General features: G+C 28.1%; 1 protein-coding gene across 3 annotated transcripts; it reads right to left on the bottom strand.

Annotated features, from left to right (window-relative positions):
- Positions 1-1982: 1982 nt before the first annotated feature.
- On the bottom strand, positions 1983-22469 carry LOC129971186 (tetratricopeptide repeat protein 4-like). 3 transcript variants are annotated; one of them, XM_056084731.1, is made up of 12 exons: positions 22309-22469; positions 20801-20880; positions 19535-19652; positions 16137-16298; positions 14263-14340; positions 12828-12895; positions 11662-11718; positions 9372-9458; positions 7432-7607; positions 6813-6900; positions 5091-5167; positions 1983-2182 (listed from the first exon to the last, which is right to left on the bottom strand). In XM_056084731.1, the coding sequence occupies exons 2-12, from the start codon at positions 20861-20863 to the stop codon at positions 2065-2067; spliced, it is 1092 nt and encodes a 363-aa protein (XP_055940706.1). In that variant the 5' UTR covers positions 20864-20880; positions 22309-22469; the 3' UTR covers positions 1983-2064. The 3 variants fall into 3 exon arrangements, with proteins under 3 accessions (XP_055940706.1, XP_055940709.1, XP_055940708.1); XM_056084734.1 differs by lacking the exon at positions 22309-22469 and adding an exon at positions 22147-22293; XM_056084733.1 differs by lacking the exon at positions 22309-22469 and adding an exon at positions 22010-22147.
- Positions 22470-22735: the final 266 nt, after the last annotated feature.

Genomic DNA, 22735 nt, shown 5'->3' on the forward strand with positions numbered 1-22735 from the left:
GTAACTGAAAGGAAAAATGAAAAAGAAAATTTACAAAAATACGTTTCCCGATAACATAGTTGTAATACTGAATACATAGTTGTAAAACAGAATCTGAATTTATGTAGTAATTTATTTAATGAATTATTAATTTATTTCAGTGCATATTTGGATAAGTTCCTTTAATGTAGCTAAAAATCTACCATACCACATATATTCATTTTTTGTCGTCCATTGAAGTTGGCAGTATTTTAGTGTGATAATTGCAGCCTGTAAATTAGATTGCAAAAAAAAAAAAAAAAAAACAGATTTTGCTGTTAAATAAACTTGCTTTATAGTTACACAATTTACTTATTCCATTAATTTATAATGAATTCACAAAATTTGGCTACAGCAAAGTAACTCTTTTTAGAATGCATATTGTACAAAAGTGTCAAGAGAAAAGAGTTTTATTAAATTTATTTTAACCATTAATTATATTTTATTCAGAAAATTCTCACAGTGAAATAAATTTACCAATTCGTTACCGTAGAAGTAACAATGAGATGGATGAGTGAAGATTAATTTTAGAACTATTATTCATTGAATTCTGAATAAGGGAAAACAACTCTATCACACTATTCATGTATAATACAGAAATATATTTCCCCCAAAACTCCACTTGCAGGTAATCGAAATACTTGATGATTTTTTTTTCCCCCTCATAACTTATGATAACATCTTAGCCGAAAGACAAATGTTAGTTGACAAAAATGCGACAACTTATTCACTTGAAAGCTTATCCATTATTCTGCTGAATATAGTGCAAGTTATAAGCTGAATGAACGACATTTGAATCAGATGCCAGAAAATCTGCGGACTTCCATCGCACTTAGTTCACAGTCGGCAGCCCAGAAATAGTCGACAGAATGCAATATCTTACTCACATTGTTGGATATATTGCCAAAAGTAACGCAAATTATAAGCTTCATGAACGACTTTTCAATCAAAAGCATGAAAATGAGCGGATTTAACTTCTTCAGAATCTTATTGACTTGCCACCCTATCGATTATTTTGCCAAATATAACACATTAACTTCCAAATTCATAATGAACCATCTATCGAGACAGATAAAACTTTTCCCAAATCTGATTTCTCCACAGTATTGCAAAAATTTTGTAAAATATCTTCAGCTGAGAAATAGACATTGACAGCTGAAGCCACATATCTGTAATCGCAATCCTTGCTTGTTCTTTTTTCCCCTCCATTCTAAAACTGAATGTATAAATCCATTTGCTTCATTTGTAAAGATTTGTAGAATTCTTCAGCAAACATTAGATTAATTATGTCGGATGCAATGCAAAATGGAATTAAATAAGAGCATTTTGTTGTCCCACAGACAAACTTTTCATCTATCTTGCTATCTGAGATCATTTTGCAGAAAAGTTTGAATTCTCTTTGCAAGAGTTATATGAATAACACAACTAAGACATTCAGTTCAGCATTCAAGTAATGCAAAGATGCAATAAATGGCATAAGAATATCATTTCCAGTGACTATAACTTTTGAATATTCTTAGGCAAATAAAGCAAGGAAATTCTACTTGTTTACTTATTTTCCTTCCTTAAAAAAAAAATAAAAAAAAAAAAAAAAAAATGGCAGCATTTACATATCAGCATTTCTTTTTCAATGGTGAAATTCCCAAGACAAAACCAACTCATAAACTGGTTTTGTCTCCGTCCCAAAAATAACAGATGTATACTTTGCCAGTTTTTTTCAAGGACGAAATGAAAAATCAAGCACTTTTTCAGGGTGCCCAGCACAGCAAAACTAAATTCAAGAAGTTTTAAAGAATCATGAGAATGTTGAATGAAAAAAAACAGATTACAGAAAGAGAGAATGTCATTTTACATTCATTACAGAGTGGCTGCAGCTTTACAGCCTGAATGGAAGAACCATCATTCAATACTACTGCCATACAATAAAAACAATTATTAATGCATTGACAGAAGAAAATACATCATAAATTTCAAGAAATATTTATTTGGCTGCTTTGTATGATAGAACATGAAATCTGTATAAGAAAATCACAAACAAATCTTAATCTATTTTTGAATCCTAAGAAAATCTGTACGAACAGTATGTTTGTCTCTAAACGACTGGTCAAAGTCAGAACCACGGACGGTGATAGTGAAACAGGGAGTAAGACCATGCACTGTGTACCTGAAAGACAAATATATAGTTATAAAAGAACTACCATAAAAATATACACATAAGAAAGTGACAAGTTTAATAAGTTAGGCAAGAATTTGAAACTTATGAAATAGATGGTCAACTAATTGCATGTCACCTACAACCAATATTCTTGCAACCTATTCAACATGAATATATCTAACATTAATTTATGTAATTAAGTAACAGACTGCTCAAAATTGTAATCATGTAAGAGTAAAAAAAAAGTAATCAATTAAACAAAATTTGATCGACACGTCTTGGATTTAAAGACTTGTTTTGACTCAGAATGGATCTCATCATTTTAAACCACCATCAAATAACAAGTGCGATACTAGAATTAGACACTTTTCTTTACACTTCCATAATTGACCCTACTGATGCGTTTCAAATCCACAACTATCTAGTCCTGAAGCTGATATTAGCAATTGCTGCAAACATATTCGATCTCGGAACAAGCTTTGTAGATTTTGCATCACTGGACAGCAAATGAACTTTTTTTCCTTTTTGATAATTAAAGAACAAATATCGAATCTTAAGTAATAAGAAGCAAGAGAGCTCCAATATAATTTCAAGCCAAAGTGCTGAGAAGTTAAAGTGAATGACCAATAAAAAGAATCTGGTGGGAATGCACTTTGCAAATATATATATATGCACACAAGTGTTATTTGGAAATAAGGTCCGAATCACTGTAGCGAGTCAAATGTCGAGCGAACATTGAAAAGCTTATGCAACCGACTTTTTGCATGACTTGCTCATCAAACAATGCCATTTATATTGATATTGTTGCATTCTGCTGTTTATAGTGCCAGTTCAAACTGTTTATAGCAATTGATAAGCCAGTTGTCAGAGAAATATGATCAATTATACAGTTTTTGACAGGAAGAAACATCTAAGCAGAGGAAATTCATCATCAGATAAGTGAGGTGTATGGCCCCAATGCAATGAGTGACAGCAAAGTACCACTTAGCACAAAATTCTACCTAAAAATTTTTAATTTTGAAAATTCTACCACATTTGGGTCCCAGGCTGCTTACTGAGGATGAATGGAAAGAATGGCTTGAGGTCTTGATTTTTAGAACCACCATTGTGAAGATAATCAATTTTTAAGGAATATTATCACAGAGGACGAGATTTGGTTTCTCACATGAGTGCAGAGTTTAAATGTCAGTGAATGAAATGGTGACACAAGATACCAATAATCAGAATCAATGCCAAACGTACAATCTCAATACAAAAAGTTATGGCAACCATGGCTTGAGATAAACATAGAGTATTATCAGTTGAGTTTATATAGGAAAGGATAACAATAAATGCAGCTGCTTACTGTGCTACTCTGACAAAAATTCTTCATGCAATGCAGAATAAGCAATGAAACAATGTAACCTTCTAACGTCTGAAGTTCTGTTGCTGCATGACAATGCCAAACCCCATTCTGCCATTCACACCTAAAATCTGATCAGATTTTTTAGATGAGAACAAACTGACCAACCACCATACAGTTCAGTCCTGACATTGAGCAATTTCTCCTTGTTCCACTACCTAAAGGATTTTCTCAGCAGTAATTGCTTTAACACAAATGATTGATCATACTCACAGGTGGCAAACTTCAATTACTTAAGCATAAAAAAGCTTGTAGAACATTATGACAAATATTTAAACAAATCTGGAAACTATGTAGAAAAATGTGTCATTTTTTTTAAATAAAAAAGAGCTTTTAGAAAAATCTGTGTTGGTTTATGTTTTATAAGAAATCAAACCTAATTTTCTGTTTAACCTTGTATATATTTACTTGAAGACATAAGATTTACTGAATTCTAGAACTGAAACTAATAGCACTGAATTAATAGCTACATATAAATATAGGATTATAAACAGTTTTTTAAAAATAACACAATTTTATCAAACATTCAAGACAGAAATTTGATTCTCACATAATGAAACATTTAACCACAAAATTTGCAAATACCCAAAAATAGACACAAAAGATCATTTCCAAAACTTGGAGAAACTTATTGTCAGGGGCTTAGTGGAACGAACAAGTAAATAACAATCTTGAAGATCATAGCAAAGGCACTCATGTGTTAAAGTACATAAACTTAAAAAAGATAAACGTGGTAAATGTAGGGGGAAAAAAAACTTTTCTAATTGTCATTACTTTTGTCACATCACTTCTTATCAATAAGAACATTCTTTTCCTTGCAATGTGTAAATCTCTAAAAAAAAAAAAAAAAAAAAAAAAAAAAAGTAGGAGGGATTGCAAATGCCTAGCTGACAATAAATTACTTAATTTGAATTAAAAATTTGGAAGCTAAATGACACAATTTGGCATATGGTCTTTATACCAACATTCAAGATCTGTGTAAAATTTCAGATTCAACTCACTACTGGAAAAAGGCAACACATATTAGATGAGCTACTAATACAAACAAATATGAATAATCAGCAGTGATAATTTTAAACATGACACTGCTTCTCTATTGAGTGAAAAAGTAATTTGCATCCAAGTTATCATGACTATAGAACTATAGAGATTGTGCAAATCAGGGGCAAAAGAACAATAGCCAAAACAGTATTCTTGATTTAATAATTTTTCTAAATTACAATTGGAATACATCAAGATTACAAAATGAAAAGTCAGAGTAGTAATTCTGAATCTTTTACAGATGCAAACAAATAATGTTTAATAGTAAATTAATAAGAATTTTCACATTTCTCTATATTTAGTGAGTTACACACACAATAATATCTAGGAGAGGAATTTCCGTTTCCTTTTTTAATACAACCCTCCTAACTTTTAAGATATTGTTCATATAGTTGCTATAATGCTTTGATAATAGCATTATCAAAGAAGTATAAGAACAAAATTAACATATAAAATTAAATAAACAAATTGTACCTGTACTGAGATAAAATTTCTCGGAGAGTTTTAGTCTTGTCAAAAGGCACAAGAATCTTTCCATGTGTGAAGTACATCTGAAAATAAAATAAAAATAAAGTTTAGTCAAATTATATCTAAACAAAAAATTTTAAAAAATATTAAGAAGATAGAAATCTATAATATACATAATTTTTGATGTTTTTCAATTTCTATTGAATATTGGTTTATCTATCAGATGAAAAAAAATCATTCAACACTGTTAAATTTTTCATAGGCCGGGATAGCCTGGTTGGTAGAGCATCGGATTCGTGTCCCTTAGGTTGCGAGTTCGAACCCCGCCAGCCGAAGATTCCCCGAGCGCTTGGTGGCTGACGCGCATATAAATCTGTCGTGGTCACAAAGTCCTCCATGTCGAGAGTAATACAACTGGGGGTACTGGATCAGGGGTGATCGTTCTCTGATTCAGGTCTAAATTACGATCTGTGGTTGCGTGAATGAAGTCCGCCCCATAAAAAGGGTTGTGACGTGTGTGTAGCTAAGTTGTTCTCTTGGCCCTAGATGGCGCTACTATAGAAACAAGAGGCGCTCCCCCTCAGGCTTAATCGGCTGTCTTCGACAGCGGGCTTGTCCATGGCAAGTGCCATAAGAAACAACAACAAATTTTTCATTTCAGTTCCATTTGATTTCCCTTCTGTTTATATTTCAATGTAGTATAGGCAAAACTTTTTTATTTTGTTTGTTATAAGATTTAAAAAAATATGCGCAGCTATCCTCTTAAAACATTTTGGCATATCAAGATTAGTACAAGAATAGTGGATATTACTTTTTTTAAATTTGTAACCATGGCTATTATTTGAAATAACTGAATGAAATCTTAGTACTTCAAATAGCAATGGATCAAATTACCTAAAATTATTTAAATTATAAATAATAAAAATACTATCTAAAACATTGGAATTTTTAAAGAAAATTGTTAGTGATCTCAAAAAATAGTATGTTCATAAATGTCCAATATTATATATTAATCTATCTGTCTATTTAAGTTAATATGTAAAGTTTTTTTTTTAATTTTTTTAATTTTTAATTTTGCATTTTTTAAATATAAAAGTGTATCAACCCTCCAAATAGTAGAACCAGCTTTTCCCATTTTTTAGACTCAGTTTAAATGCAGATAAATATATATAAAACTATATATATTATTTCTTAAATTTGTGTGGATAAGTATTCTTAAATTTTAGAAATGTGAATTGGAAAAAAAAAAAGCCATTCATTCAAATTTAAAAACTAATTCCATAACCCAAAGTGAAAACATTTAGGCTCTGGGAGGTTTTGAGATGTCCAAATTTTTGAGTAGTAATTCATTAATTCAGTCTAAATAAAAAAGACAAGTATGAAGATATTAAAGCTGAAATTTCTTGAAGATATGCAGGCATTTAATTTAAAAACTGGTTTGTTTGTTCAGTATCATAAGTTTTATTAAAAAAAAAAAAAAATACAACTTGTTTCTATCTATAATTTGTTAAAAAAAATATTGCTTATAGAAAGTGCTAGATAATTCTTCACACTTATAATAATATCAAAATTAAATCATGACTAATGAATCAGATTTTCATAAATAGATTCCATTTTCTGTATCATAAAAAAAAAAGACTTACAAAACAAGATAAAGGAAATTGAAAATTTGTATAGTTTATAAGCACATTTGTATATTTCATGTAAGGTTTAAGAAAAATAAAATACCTGAAGATTTTCAGCAATATATTCATGATTTGCATCCCAGTCTGGATGATTCTTAGGATCAAACATAATATTTAAATGGTCCATAAAACTAGAATAACAAAATAACTTGAAATATTAAAAAATAATACAGGCAAAGTATATCAAATTCACAACAAATATATTTGCAGACCAGTCAATCTAACAATTTATCACAAAGATCTAGCAACTTAATATCATTTAGTTAATAACCATCAAATATAACACATATCTTAACTATTAACTAAGTTTTCATCAAACTATAATGTTCTAAATTTATTTATAGAACCATATTTTAGATTTTAAATCACACAAGAAGCCAAACTTCATTTATTTTAACAAATGTGTGATAACAAAGCACTAACAATCATTTCTTTCTTTAAAGTTGAAGGGTTTTTTTAAACCATCAATAAAAAGAAAAATTAATACATTGAATCTGATTTTTTTTCACATTTTGAAACAAAGATTTTCTATAGAAACTGCAATGCTTCTATACCTTTAGGTCTTCCTAAGCTTAAAATTTGCTTCTGGCTGGTGTTAAATATTCATTTTAACCATTTAAAATCAAATAAACTATTACACAAAAGTAAAAAAATTTTTGCACCTGGAATCTTCACAGAAATCTTTGATGTAGTCAGTTGTTCCATACTCTGGATAGAGGAAAATAACTGGCCACACTAATTTCCCCTCATTCAAACAAACCATCGCATCTGACAGTGCTGGATGAACAGGTCTTTTGCATTGTGCAATATCTTCATCAGCTAGGCGGATACCTCTCTCCTAAAAAAAAAAAAATGTTTAAATCATTATACTTAGATTCCCACAATAAAAAATATTCATTGCAATAATAATAATAATTTTTAGATACTTTCAAAAAGAGAAAAAAAATGCAAAATTAATATTTAATAAAAATAAAATATAATTTTTCATATGTATTTTGAATTTAAATTATAGCTTTAAATTTATTTTTGTTCATTGACAATAAAGAATTAAGAAGTCGAAGCATTTCATATAACTGTTTTTTTATGATCCTAGCTACAATCACGAGCTTTAATCCTCCTCACCCGTTATTTCACTTTTGCTGTTTATAATTGATTACAACAAATAAACATTTAATATACAAACTTATCAATTTATATTTTATTAATTACATTGAATATTTGCTCACAAAACTTCATAATTCCTTTTTATAATATTTAGAATTATGACAAAAATGAAAATTTACTTTAATGTATTCATCTGACTCATGAACTCAAATCAATAAGAGTAACAAAAATACAATAAATAATAATAATTAAAACAATTTAATTCAATAATTTATGGCGTTCACTTACATTGTTTACTTATCCCCTTAAAGTTGTTTTGTTTAGCATTCAATTTCAATTATCTATTGTATTCACTAAGAAAAATGGGATTTTTCTCCATAAGTATAATAAAAATAGAAAATATATTGCTTCACACTGTAGCAGTTACAGATATCCTAAGTAATTCTCATTCTCAGAGAAATGTTTTTATAAATATATCATCTATTGCATCATATTCTACATTTTCACGTTGCTAGTAAAGCATTCATAATTTACTACAAATAATGAACATACTCAGAATAAATTTTGTAGCGAAATACTTTTGTAGTGAAATCAGAATAAATTTGGGTCTATGGTTATAGATATAAAAAATTATTTGCACTAATCAGTACCTAAGAGGTAAGCAACCAATTGAAATTGTGGTGAATTAAAAAATAACCATTTGATAGTCAGCTACTTATCAAACTAAATTCTCACATGCTTATTTTCAAAATTTGAACTTGGTAGCTTTCATCTCTAATTTGTTACAAAAAAAGAGTACATTTTGAAAATTATTTTAGCTCAAATAATTTAATTTTATAATTTTTTATACTGTCAGCTTATATTCTAATGTCTTCCTCTCTTTAAAATAAATAAATAAATGTACATTAATGCATAGAGGAACATCCCTTATATGAAAGTGGAGAATCACTAAATCTATTCATGCTATTCAAAATTCACATGTATAAGATATTTCCTTATTCTCTGTCAGCACTCTTATTTTTATTCTTTCTTAATTGTAATTAAAATCCATTCCTAAATGCAATATGTATATGGAGGCATTATTTTAAAAGCAGACTTAAGTTAGAAATATAAATTCCATATCAATAAAAATATTCTAAATGACAGAACTAAGTAGATTTATTATTCAATAATATCACAAAGAAAAAGTAAACATGTTTATAACAATATGTCATTGGCATAGAGCCTTTAAGTTAAAACTGAAAGACTAGCTATGATGTATTGCAAAGAAGGTCTCTACCTTCTCGTCAAAAAATGGGGATAAGGGACATGATTATGGTACATATAAAATAGCATGCTTTCTACTGCAGAGGAGAAAAAGCTTATACAATCACCTGGAACCCAACATCATCCTTGTACTCAATAAAGTATACTTTGAATTATCATCATCCTAGTTAATTAAGCTTTAAAGAACCAAAAAATAATTCCAAAAGGAGATAAAAAAAGTAAACAGATTTACCTTTAAAGCATTTTTCAATTCTTCTAGTTTTTTCTTCTTCTTAGCTTCTACTACAAGTGCCTTTCTTTTGTTTCGCTGAGCAACTTTCTACAACAGAATATATATATATAAATATCTTATTAAAAAAAAAATAATATTTTAGATGCATCATACTTTATACAGACCCACCCACCCAAATCACAAATACTTGTATATGTTTCATTTAGATTAGAAAACTTTCCAGTACTAACTATATCAGAATATCTCTTACGCTTTAAGGGGGGGGGGGGAATTCAAAATAAATTGTAAGCTTATTTTATTAAAGGATTTGAGTTTCACTTATAATTTATTTGAAACTATTAGGAAATTAAAGAATGACAAAGAATGATTTTTAATTGTTGACATAGGCATTGATCGTTGGAAGACATAATATTTAAGAAATATTTATAATTTCAAATTTAATATATAGATATATAAACATGCTATTAAAAAATATAAATAAATAAAGGGAGCAGATTTGAAATATTTTATTCCAATGAACAATAGATTCACACATACAATATATCAGTTTATAGATGAAAGTTCAAAGTTTTATTATATTCATTCAGCATGAACTTCATTTGTTATGTGACAAACATGGAATTGCTGCATATTAAGTAATTGGCCTCTGGTTATTGAACTCACTTATGCAATTATTTGATCTCATAGATCTTGAAGAGTAGGTAGCTTAAGTAGTATGCACATACTTGCTGTCTTTTATGTATTTCGACAAACAAAAATGAAAAGAGGAAAAATTTAGTAATCTTGAAGGCAACATAAAATGATCAGGATCATGTTGCTCTCATCTTCATCTTGGAGCTGTGTCATTTAGATACAGTTACACATGTGAAGGAAATGAGTTAAAGCTTAGTCTTGCAAGAGGATAAAATCATTCAAATTTTAATAAAGTAAGACTTCTAAGTATTATGAATTGTGGAAGTAAGACTTTTAAGAAATATTATGAATTTGTGATGTATTATCTCCCTAACTCTCAGGAAATGGCCCTAGGTACAATGATATCTAGGGTCATTTGTGGAATAAAAAAAATACTTTTATCAGAGATAATTTATTATTTTAAGTATTTATAACAATTCCTGTGGGAAATAATTAATATAACAATGTATGCTTATATGTTTCATAATTTTAAATAAGCGACTCTTGTTTTTGTGCACTGAAAAAAAAGTGATTTAAGGCACACAAGTATTTATAAATGAATATAAGTCTCAATCAATATGAACAGATAATTTATATGAAAGCCTCTTTAAATCGGTAAACTCTAACCAAAATATTCTAACTAAGAAACTAGCCACTTTTGATGACCAGCATATTCACAGTTCTTTTTCATCCTATTAAATGAATATGGAATGCATTATTTTGAAATTGCATCTTGTTATTTAAAACAATTCCAAAATATTAATTTATTGCAACCAATCTGTTACATATTACTGCAGAAATGCATGCAAATTGATAAGTTTACATACAGCAAAATAAAAAAAGAAGTGAAAATCTGAAAAAGTGAAAAAGAAGTGAAAGATATGATTATCAATATCCATAATTAACTCACAGCAATTACCTATCTGGTAACAATTATACTCATTTTCCTCCTTCAATAAACTATCTGTTTAGCATCTGCTTGTTTCCACCAATAAAACATTTCTAATAATATTTTCCAGCTCTATTAATTTGTGGAGCATTAAGTGCAGCTATAAAAATGTTCAATATAGTAATCAGAAACATTCATATATAATATACAATCAATTTCCTGTTACCATTCCTGAATGGGAACAAATTTCTGTGCACTGCATGTGCTCTCTCTCTCTATATCTATATATATATATATATGTTCTGGATGCACTATAACATTCAATGCATATTAAGTGGAATAAAAATCGTAAATGTATATACAGAGAGAATTTATCTGTCATAAAAAATATTTCAAAAATTTTAAAAACAGCAATTAATTGTTAGTAGCAGTGTTTCTTAATCCAAGGGTTTCAAGCTTGACTGGGATTATATAATACTGTCTTTCAGATTATTCCATATTTGACAGTAAAAATTCATAATGAAATGCAATGTGATTCAAACTTTTAATTAACAATTGCTAGATAATTATTTAAAATTAGATGGCAAATGAATTCATCATACTTATTTGCTTGGAGATAAAGGTGAAAAAAATCAAGTAAGATCCCAAGCATTATTTCTGCTCACATCAATTTTTTAAATACAAAAATGATACTGCAGTTCATAGTAAAAATGAATGGGGGATAATTACTTTTTCCTCTTCAGCTTTAATCTTTAAATCAAGAAGAGTCTTATCACCAGGAGCCACCTGAAAGGAAGACAATTCTTTTAACTGTAATCAATATTTATGCATTGAAATTACTATAATAAATGCATACTTAGTACTTATACTGATTTGAGATTTTAAATATTAAGTAAAATATCATGTTTTTAAGTAGTAAATATATAAGTTTCAAATATTTCTCAATACTTATTTAAGTTTTAAAATATTAAAACATTAAATTTCAGGTAAAATGTACTAAAAAATTTTCATAACAGTTATTACTACAATTGTACATGCCAACAGCTTACATTACTTATTTCTTACATATAATTACTATTATTACTTACAATACATAATTTTTTTTAATTGGTCAGTATTCAAATTAACAATAATGAAAAAAAAATCAAGGGCAAATTGATTTTTTTAAGGATAGTAAATTTAAGATTATTTTGACTATCCACAGGAAGAACAAATTCAATTTTTAATTATTCATTGAATTGCTGCTACCATAAACCAAATTAAACAAAACAACGAATTAAAAAATATGTAGTTTTCTACTTGAGGAACAAATATTTTTAAGAGATCTCCAAACTGGAACCTAATATATCTTCTAATATTACTCTTACCTTCTTTTAAAGAAACAAATATGTTTTCAAAAAAATCCAGAAAAAATATTAACTTTTGCTTTATATTAAATTTTGAATGTAAAAAAAAAAATCAAATTTGTAATTAAAGTTATTTTAAAATCTTTACTGAAAACTTTCTTTTTTTATATTTGTACCTGTATAGAATATATGTAGAGAGATATAAAAAAGTACTGTCATCTGTTACAACAATGTGATTAAAATTTACTTTAGGGAAGTTTTAAAAACAGTCACAGTAAATAATACTCTTCATAAGAAGATAAGATGGCAACAGCTTTACGAATGAGTTTGTTTTGTTTTATTATGATTTTTTTAATAAATTCCCAATCAATACATTTTTAATAACTCTCACAAATTCTTTCCCTTTTCCATCCACACTAATTTAGACCTTACTTATTTGGCCATGTTAGACTTTGAATTCAATACCTTTGAGCTAAAATACTACAAATTTTTAAAGGTGTTAAAACAAACAAACAAAAAATAATCACAAAAAAAAGGCAAAATACTTACATTCAATCCTTCATGACACCAAACAAGGCAATCAGCCCATTCCTGCATCTGAAAACAACACATGGCACCTGAAAGAAACATAGATTTCATTAAAAAAAAGTGCATAATTTTTATGCATGTAAATCAAATGCAGTGATGAATTCAGAACAGTAAGAAAACATTTTTACTTAATCAAGTGAGGCATATCAAATGGCAGGTCATAAATAAAATCAACACTAGCCAATTAAGCTCCAAGGTAAAGAAAATTGCAACTTCATCACAAAAAATTACCTAATTTTTAATCTTTTTAAATTTATTAATTTATAAGTTTTTTTAGAGGAAAACTATTAGTGAAATTTAGATGAAAAAATTATAATTCGAATTTTATTGCTCCTTTGAAGGTAAAGATTAAGTAAATATGTTATATGAGTCTATAGCTTGGTGCATTTTCTCAGTAATTCAGCAGTATTTCTTCGGTTTAAAAACTAATTTCTGAAAAACTCCTTATAAAAAAAACATCTTTTAATTCAGAATAAATTTTCAGTTGCAATTTTTCAAATCAAAATTTTACAGATTTAAAAAGAAGATATCTATATCTATATATCTATATATATATATAATAAAATCTCAAATGTTCAGTTTTTTTTTTTTTTTTTTTTTTTTTTTTTTGCCGACATGCTGATCTTTTTTGCCTATTAAATCATGGAATAAATACTAAGCTAGAGTTCTTCAAACAGGGATATAATGTCTGACATAGATCTCTATTTTCTAACTAAAGTATGCCTTAGCATTCTTTAGTTAGAATAGCAGGACTTTATTCCATCATGTTTCCTGGACTGAATTTCATATTAAAATTATACTTGAAGAAATCTCAATAAGATACCATGGGAATTATTTTTACAGATTATGTCCTTATATCAGATAAACATAACATGATTCTAAGTGTGTCAGAGAGTAGCAATAAATGAATGGAATTTAAATGTTCAGTATTCTGAACAGTACAGTAAGTTAAAACCTGTAACATAAAACATTGAATAAGTATAAAATTCAAGGCCTCGTATTTAAGTACTATTTTTTTTTTTTTGTATTTTATTTTTAATTAATGTTTATAAACAATTAAATTATACCGGAAAATCTTCTGTATTTCACATACTTATATTATAGGTTGATAAAATAATTAAAATAAAGGATGGATGCATGCTTTTTCTCTTTTGATTCTCACTTTATATATTAACATTTCATGAGCAAAATATATTGGGAGAAAAATACATTTTGCACACATTAGGAGAAGTGTTCATAGGGGAAAAAAATGTCATTTCGAAAAAAAAAAAGTGTTTAGACTCCCCTATCCCCCAATAAAGGTAAGGAAAGTCAAATTTAAACAGAAAAATTGTATATTAATATTTGATAATCAATCCAAAAACCATTAAAGAATATCACAAAAATCATTACTAACCTCGTTGCAATGCCTTTAAGTGATCCGGCTTTAATTTCTTTGATTCTTCAGCGTCTTTCAAAGCTTTCTTGTAATTACCTTAAAAACGAAGATTAGTTTTACTACAAATACATTAGAATACACAATCAGTAATTATTTAAATACTGACTTTATAAAACACAGGTTGAACACCTGATGCTGATTTTTATATTTCAATTCTTGCTTTAACTGGATAAAATGATATAGTCAGACTTAACTTAAATTGATAGTATAAAGAAAAAGCAAGTGAAAACTATATCAAAAACAGATAATCTTTTGCTCAAAAGTTTATATATATAACATATATATGCATATAATGCTTTGTCCAAGTTATCTTGCAAACAGGACAACTAGAGTATGTTTAGATTTTGACTAGTTTGAAATATTTTGTTAGAAATGTAAAAACCTTGGATGAGTTTATAAATAGGTCATCTAGATCAAATGGGGTGGAAATCATGAGAGGGGAGGTTAAAATTTTTACAATAACTACCTTAATATTGAAGATAGAAAAATAAATTCAATTTATCAAATTAACAGAAAATTGGTAGATAAACAAGAAAGATTATGGAAGACCATTCATGTTTGTTTTCGTCTAAGGATTGAAAGGAATTTGAAAATAGTAACTTATATGAAAAGGAATTTACCTTTGTGTTCCAATCTTGCTTCCACACACCAAATCAACAAACAATCAGAAAAGAAAATTTGTAACTCTGTACTTTCATAATATAATTAATTAGCGATACATTACATACCTATATTATAGGGATGCAAGATAAATTCATTTTAATATAAATATCCATCATGATAATTTTCCAGCGATTCTTCAAAATATGTTACATTACGTGAATAATAATAAAAAAAAATTAAGAAAGGAAAGAAAATTATGAGAATAGTATATTAAAACCATAAAACATCCTTTTCAATACTTTTATGGTTTTTTTTAATTAAGAGGAAACAGCTTAATTAAAGCATTTTGTACTAACATTGTGAGGAAATCTTAACTTTAATAAAAAAAAATTATTTTTATAATAATACCTCCAAAAAAGATTAAACTAATATCAAATTTAAATAAATTAAAGTATTGGCAGATATTAGAGTATTGGGAAAGCCATTGATGATACATGAAAAAAATACTTCAAATTAAATAAGAAACTTTAGACACAATTAAATAAAGGTATTTTCTTTTTGACAATATAAATTCTCCAGCATCCATTTAAGAGCAATTCTATACTTTGTAAAAATTTTATTAAAATAGAAAAGTGCATCACTGTTACTGCATGCTATTTAATTAAAAACTTTAATCTATACAACATATTTCTAAAAAGACAAATACATGTACTTCAAATTGGATGAATGGGGAAACAAATTCAAAATTTAAAAAAGTTTGAGTAAGCAGACTTGCATCAAAAATTTCAAATGAAATCTTTTAAAATCAAAACTTTTATCATTTTATTTGTTGTTAGATTCTCAAAGCTTTTTCTTTTAATTCCCACAGAAGGGTTTTCCTTAATCTGTGAATCAAATTTAGAGTGCTACATTGCTAAGAGAATGTCATACCATATTGATATTACTTCTATATGAATTACTCAAAAATGCTTCAAGGTCACGTTCAGTAATATTTTAATTAGAGCCACAAACACAATTCATGGATTTGTGTGTTTGTGTATCATCTTTTTAAGAGTAAAATTTAAAAATATCCGGCAATACTTTTAATTGAATTAAACAAACTTAATTCAATTTTTTAAAAATTTTCAAATATTGCTAAAGATTGCAAAAAAAAAAAAAAGTCCTTGCACATTGGTCAATTTATTGCACAATAAATAGGACAATATAAATAAATAAGAAACCTTTCTTACCTATATAATACTGAGCAGTAGCTCTGTTAGCGTATAGCTGTGCATTTAAAATGTCGTTTTTGCACTTTATTTCCAATGCTTTTGTGTAATTGTCAACAGCCCAGCGATACTTTTTTAGCCTGAAATTTTCATTCCCATCACATTTGTACGCTTCAGCTAATTCTGAAATCGCATTAATGAATTACAACTAAATTGAAATAAAGATATTGTTCCAATATATGTAACCTAGTTAAATTAAAATGTACAAGAATTAATAAAGGGTGTTTCAACCTTTTTTTTTAAAAAAAAAGTAACAATTTCTTAATAAGCTACCTATAACAACTGAAAGAATACTGGTTTTACAAAGATATTATATATCTGTTATAATTTTAAAATATTAACAACTGGATTTTTTTAGATATTTTATTCTGAGTGCGAGAAAGAAGAAAAAATAGAATGGGTATGTAATTTTATAGGTTTTCCTCTTTTGACATGACTAGCAAATGCCTGTATTCCCTTAGGTTATTATCTTGTAACAAAATGAGCAGTAAGATTTTGCAAAACTTCTTGAAAACATGCAGAAAAATCAGGATTTTTTTTTAATCCATTCAATTTATATTATATATGAACTCATTGTTTTTAAAAAATTCTCCAATCTACTTGGAATGGTTCACAGTTTCTCAAATAATAAACAAACCATTCAATGAACTCATGCATGCATCAAACTGCTTCTAAATACTGAATGTTGTTATTCCCTCCAGAGAAATATATTCTAATCTTTCACACAGTTACAAAAGTCTCGTGCATGCTCATTGGCTGCAATATAGGAATCTCATAGAAAAAGAAAAAATCTCTCTCAAATCAAAACTAAACTGATATATACAAAAGAAAAAAATAAAGTGAAAGTAGTAAAGGAACGAGTAATTACACAATCACAAGTGATACTGTTTCGTTTCTAGAAGCTATGATTATGATCTTTTATTCTTGCAACCATAGAGATTGGCATTTTTGGGGAGAAAAGGAAACTTAATACTTTTTTTCATGAAATTTTTTCTTTTTAAAAGTCAGAAAAAGAAAAGAAACAAAGAAATATTTCTTGATTTTTAGATAATTTTTAAAGCATGTATTTTTACAGTTTTCTTAACAACCCTGACAAAATATGTTATCTATTGGTTTGAAATTTTCGGAGAATTTAGAGATAAATTCCTAAATAGCTTTAGATTCAAAATTAAAAAAATTCTCCACTGTCATCATCAGTTGTATTCTGCAGGGACTCTTTTTTTTTTTTAAATGAGTAAAACAGTCCCAACTCTGAGGTATGTAGGGATCCTTTACTGTCTCTTCTTTTGGCAGGAATTACCCACTCGGGTGAATTCTGAAAAAAAAAAGGCAAAAAAAGAAAAGAAACCAAGTTACAGAATTTCGAACTTCAGATGAATTCTGCCAAGGAGAAGGATCCATATCAGTAGAAAATTATTTTTAATTGTAGCGCCTAGAAATGACATTTCAGCATCTTGCTAAGGATATGGTGAGTGGGTGATGACTGCAAATGTGGCTTTACAGTTCTGCATTAAGCAGAAATGTTGATTACTGGACTGTTTGTACAATGTATAATATTTGATGGTATGGTGGCCTTCGCAACTGTGAAGCCTTGGTGAAGAAGCAGAATACTCAAATTATGGACCTAGATTAGCATGTTTCTGAACAACAATTCAGTTAGAAAATGTGTGGAGCATATTGCTTAGATAGGAAGTAGAGATTCTAACATCTGGGAAATTGGGATTTTGTCGCAAAGAATCTGTGAGTAGTAAGGGCATGTGATGGCTGAAAATGTAGTTTGGGAGATTGCAACAACTGGTAAGTGACAGATAATGTGAAAAAGTGGGCAGAAGCCAACAGCTTGATTGACTTTCAAGTCCCATAATGATGGAAATAGTTTTTCCATTGCATGGATTGCTAAATATGTGATCTTTTCTTTGTATAACTTTCAGGGTCATGTTGTGTTGATAAGTGGACGATAAAAGTTGGAGTGACTATCCAGTCCTGCGAATGAGAAGAATTTGGTGTTTTCAGGACAAATTTAACTTAGTGGGTGCGCTGAGTTAATTTGACAATAGTGAGAAAATTAGTTTGATAGATAATATCAGGAAAAAAGTTCAGAGATGGTGTCTAGTAAATAAGTAGGTGCCTAGGTATAGATTTATTAAAACATCAAGTGTTGGTGAAGATCTGGTGATAGGGCTTTGTCTGAAGCTTGTAGATGGGAGCAACTGCCATAAACAAGAAAGCAACAAACACAAGGTGATGACGACTGGCACATGAATGCTCAGACATAGTATGCTCCTGAGGAAGGACTTCTCCAAAGTGACTATTAAGGTATGACGAATTATTTGCTGGTGTAGCTTAGTTTAGAAAAAAATAAAGCATGTGAAACATGGATATAGAAAATTAATATGTGCTTGAAAAAAATATTTATTTGCAGTAGACACTACTAGTAAAATTTCAAAGAGTTCTAAATTATTAGCATGATTTTATATCTGAAAATACTGGTACATTTTCATTTGAAAGTCTTCCATCATTAATATGTCTTAAAAAGCTGCTAAAAAAACATTTGGACTTCTTTTTCAAAAATGCTGAAATACATGAGGAGCATATTAATCATTCAAATCAAAGAAAAGCATTTTTAAAAATATATTTGAAATTTAAACTGGTTTAAGAAAAAATATTTTTCTAACTTTTTCCTTCCAAAAAGAAACAGATTTTTAAAACATGAAATTGGGACCAGGGGCTTTAGCTTGGAATTGCAATTGGCTAAAGCAAAAAAAGAAAAGAAAAAAAAAGTTGGGAAAGGTCAAAGATAAGAATTGGGTAAAAGTCTCTGGCCATTTAGATAATCAGCCCTGCCACAGATGGGAATAAAGAGAACCTTTCTTGCATACAAGTTAATATCTTTTTTTATGGAACCCATTTTCAGACAGAAAAATTTTAGAGAAGAAATGTTCAGAATAATTAGCCATTTGGCAGGCTAAAGATATAATTTGTTCAAACACAAATGCTACATTCAAGAAAAGCACTTTATAAAATTTTAATAATAAAAATGAATATGAATAGCAAAAATGTAATGGGTGATAATAGAACTTTGGGAGATAAAAAAAAAATCTTTCATGAAAATAAATAAATTTCATTTTAAATGCCAATTTGTTACATGATTATATTTGTTTGTTATATGCATTATTTTTAGGAGCTAAATTTGATTCTTTCAGCAAATATTTTCAAATACTTCTGAATTATATCCAAGAATAGTCAATAGAATGTAACAGCTTTGCTTATAAAGTCGATCTGACTTCTCATGCTAATACTTTTACTGATATGGCTGAATGTTCAGCCATTCAACCATGTAAAAAATAGAAAATCCAAACCTTCAGCAGTATTTTCCTCAGGATCATATTTTAGGTTTTGTAAAGCCTCAATCAATGGCGGCAGCTCTTCGCCTTCTTTTATAGGTTGTGTCCTGAAGGCAGGATGTATTTCGAATTCCTGATATTAAAAATTCATAATATAATTATTATTTGCAAAATAGAGGAAAAAACAGAAACAAGTTCTTAAAAAATATTTTCTCAACAGTAAGAAAGTTTTCATAACATGAGGAAAAGAAAACATTTTCCATATGTTAGATATTACATACAATGTTTTGAATACTAAATAGAGTCAACAATAGTAAAAACAAAGCTTTATGTCAGCATGAATTTAAAAGACCACTTCATTTGGGTGTGAAATTGATGGAGTTATTTACCTGACTGACAAGCATACTTAAAGAGCCGCCAGCCTAGTCTAAAAATTCCAATAGTGAAAGCTTCAATATTCTCTTTGTCAGCACACAATTTTATACTTAATTCTTCCATATGATTATTATAAAAGAATAATAAAGACTAATCTACTAATTTAAAATTATCAAAATGAACTATAAATAGAAATATTATCCCCTCCCCCTCTGAAAAGCCTTCTAATTACAGCTTGAAAATTCTTCAATTTTCTATATTATTATCTAGATATTTTTGTAAATGTTACCAATCATCTACCGAAATATATTATGCTGATATATAATAAGTTTTTAATGACAAGGATAACTACAGATCATAAAAAAATCCTTATTTCTATATACAAATCCAGCCATTCAAGCTTTGAACAAAACGTATGGATAAAAAAAAAATAGGTAATATATAATGGCAATTTTATAAAAAGAATTATATACATTATTTCTGTCAATTTCAAAGAAATTTTAAGCCTCAAAATTTATTTTAAAATGAAATTTACAGAATTTGGATGTTTTGGTTAGAACTGATCCCCCCCCCCCCTCAACTATAGGTATCTTTGGTTCTTCGATATTTACTTTATTGACTCCTAAAAAAAAGCAGACATATTAAAATCTGACAAAATTCTGAAATAAATTTAAAATTCAATAAGATAAAGAATGAATGAAATATTCTAAAGTATTGCAAAATGCAAATTTTTCAAACATAATTTTTTCCGATTATAATGTCACAAAAAATGGTTTATCTACTTTTAAAGAATATTACTTAAAATTGAATGTTGATAAATCAAAATAACTAAAAAAAACACACCCTGATTCTTAATATAAAATTATTTGTATAACTAATAACTTTGTGAACATATAATTCATTTACTTCTTCCCATCGATCCCGATTCCAAGGCTTCCATCCAGATGCTTTTGGCAGTGAATCAGTCATTTTTAATTGGAACTTATCTGCAAATATAAAATTGTATTTACCTCAAGCATTTACCTCAAGTATAAAATTTTTTTTAATTATAGCATACATTAGCTATCAGTAAAAAAAAAAAAAAAAAAAAAAAAAAATTGATCATTGTTTTGGAATGGCAGAAAATACATTTAATAATCTGCTACAGATTATTTATTGAACTAATTTTTTAAAATCATTGACGATAGCAGTTTCATTTCAAAAATCGTAAAAGCTTGTTTGGAATGAAAATCTGCCATAATTTATTTTAAGAAGAATTGTTTTTAAAAAATTATTAAAAATATAAAATGTGAAACGATTAAAATTTTTTGATACATGTACATATTTTCAAACAATCTTCTTTAGCAAAGTAAAAATGCAATATTTATCATTGAGTAATATATCTCAGAACAAAAGAATGTATTTATAATAAAACCAGACCTGAAAATACCTTTCCACCACCAGCAGCCCCTATAAAGAAAGGGGGTGAAGAGCCAGACTACATGCATATTAGCTAAACACTTGTTGTTTTTACTCATTGAAAACATTTAGCAAGGAAAGCTAAACATATTCTGAAAAAGCTTGAATATTATAAACTGAATGAGATGGGCAAGAGATTATTTTGTAGCAACAACAAATCCTTAATCAAATTATTTTCTATACTATTTTCTATTTCAAATTATTTTACATTCCTTTAATTTCCAGCCATTTTAAACAACAGTGAAATATTTAGGTTCCTTCCATCATCATATTGCTTTTCAAAAGTTTGTGGGAAGGATAATCATATTGTGCTACATTTAACGAAGTATGTCAATTGAGATTTTTTATTATTTATGATTTTCTATATTCTAAGCCATTGTTTTGTTTAGTTTAAGTGATTGCCACGATAAATCATAGTAATCTATTGGTTTTCATTGAATTATTGCATTTCACTCCAATATTTTCTGGTTGTTATCATTCTTTTGTAAGTAAGAAATAGTAGAAAGATAAAAATTTTAATGGTTATTTAATTACTTAGTAGAAATAATAATGGTCCTTTTTAGGACAGTGCTATAAACTGTTATTTAACAGTTTCTTTGGAAGATAGAAATGTGTGGAAGATCTTGAAAATCTTACAAAATTAGCAAATATATATACCTTAAATAAAAACTTCCGAATTTAGAGACAAAGAATAGCATCATCATTACTATCCGGGTAGATTTAACTTGATTTTGTCAAATTACTCAAGTAAACTATAATTAACTGAAAAATCTTTATTTTTAAATAACTCTTACTCCAAACCAGTTATGTACTGTCACTGTACAATTCCACGTGCAGAATCCAGTTGACTGAATGCGTCTTTTCACTTAATTGTTATTATTTTTCAATTAGTTCAGTTTCATTTTTCGACTATAAAGTAAATTGGTTGAATAAGATATATTAATCCATATAATTACCACTATGCTTGAAGGCAATCACAAGAATTTGAATTTTTTTTTTCTTTTTTAGTTATAAAAATATCATTGGAAATTAAAATTTATTTTTTTTTCCGCTGTTCCACTAAGCACTTCGTAAAAATGAACAAATAAACAGTCTAGAGCATGTGCAACAAGCGTCGGTTATTCCTATTGGATGGGCTAATCCATTGTTAATCAAACATTTCAGAGGTATGAACATTTGAGAGAGATGGGTGCCCGGGATTGTCATTTAAACGTTGAGTTGCTCAACACTTTTCCCAGTTCAATTGAATCGTCTTTCTAAGAGCACGAGGGGAAATTGCAAAAAACATGTGAATGTGGATATCGTTTTTTCTTCTTTTTTTTTGTTGTTAGAAACAGTGTTGTCATTTAGTGAATGAGAAACATTAAACATTGATTTTATAAT

Source organism: Argiope bruennichi, chromosome 6 (genome assembly GCF_947563725.1).
Source record: "Argiope bruennichi chromosome 6, qqArgBrue1.1, whole genome shotgun sequence".
In the NCBI taxonomy this organism is placed as follows: domain Eukaryota; kingdom Metazoa; phylum Arthropoda; class Arachnida; order Araneae; family Araneidae; genus Argiope; species Argiope bruennichi.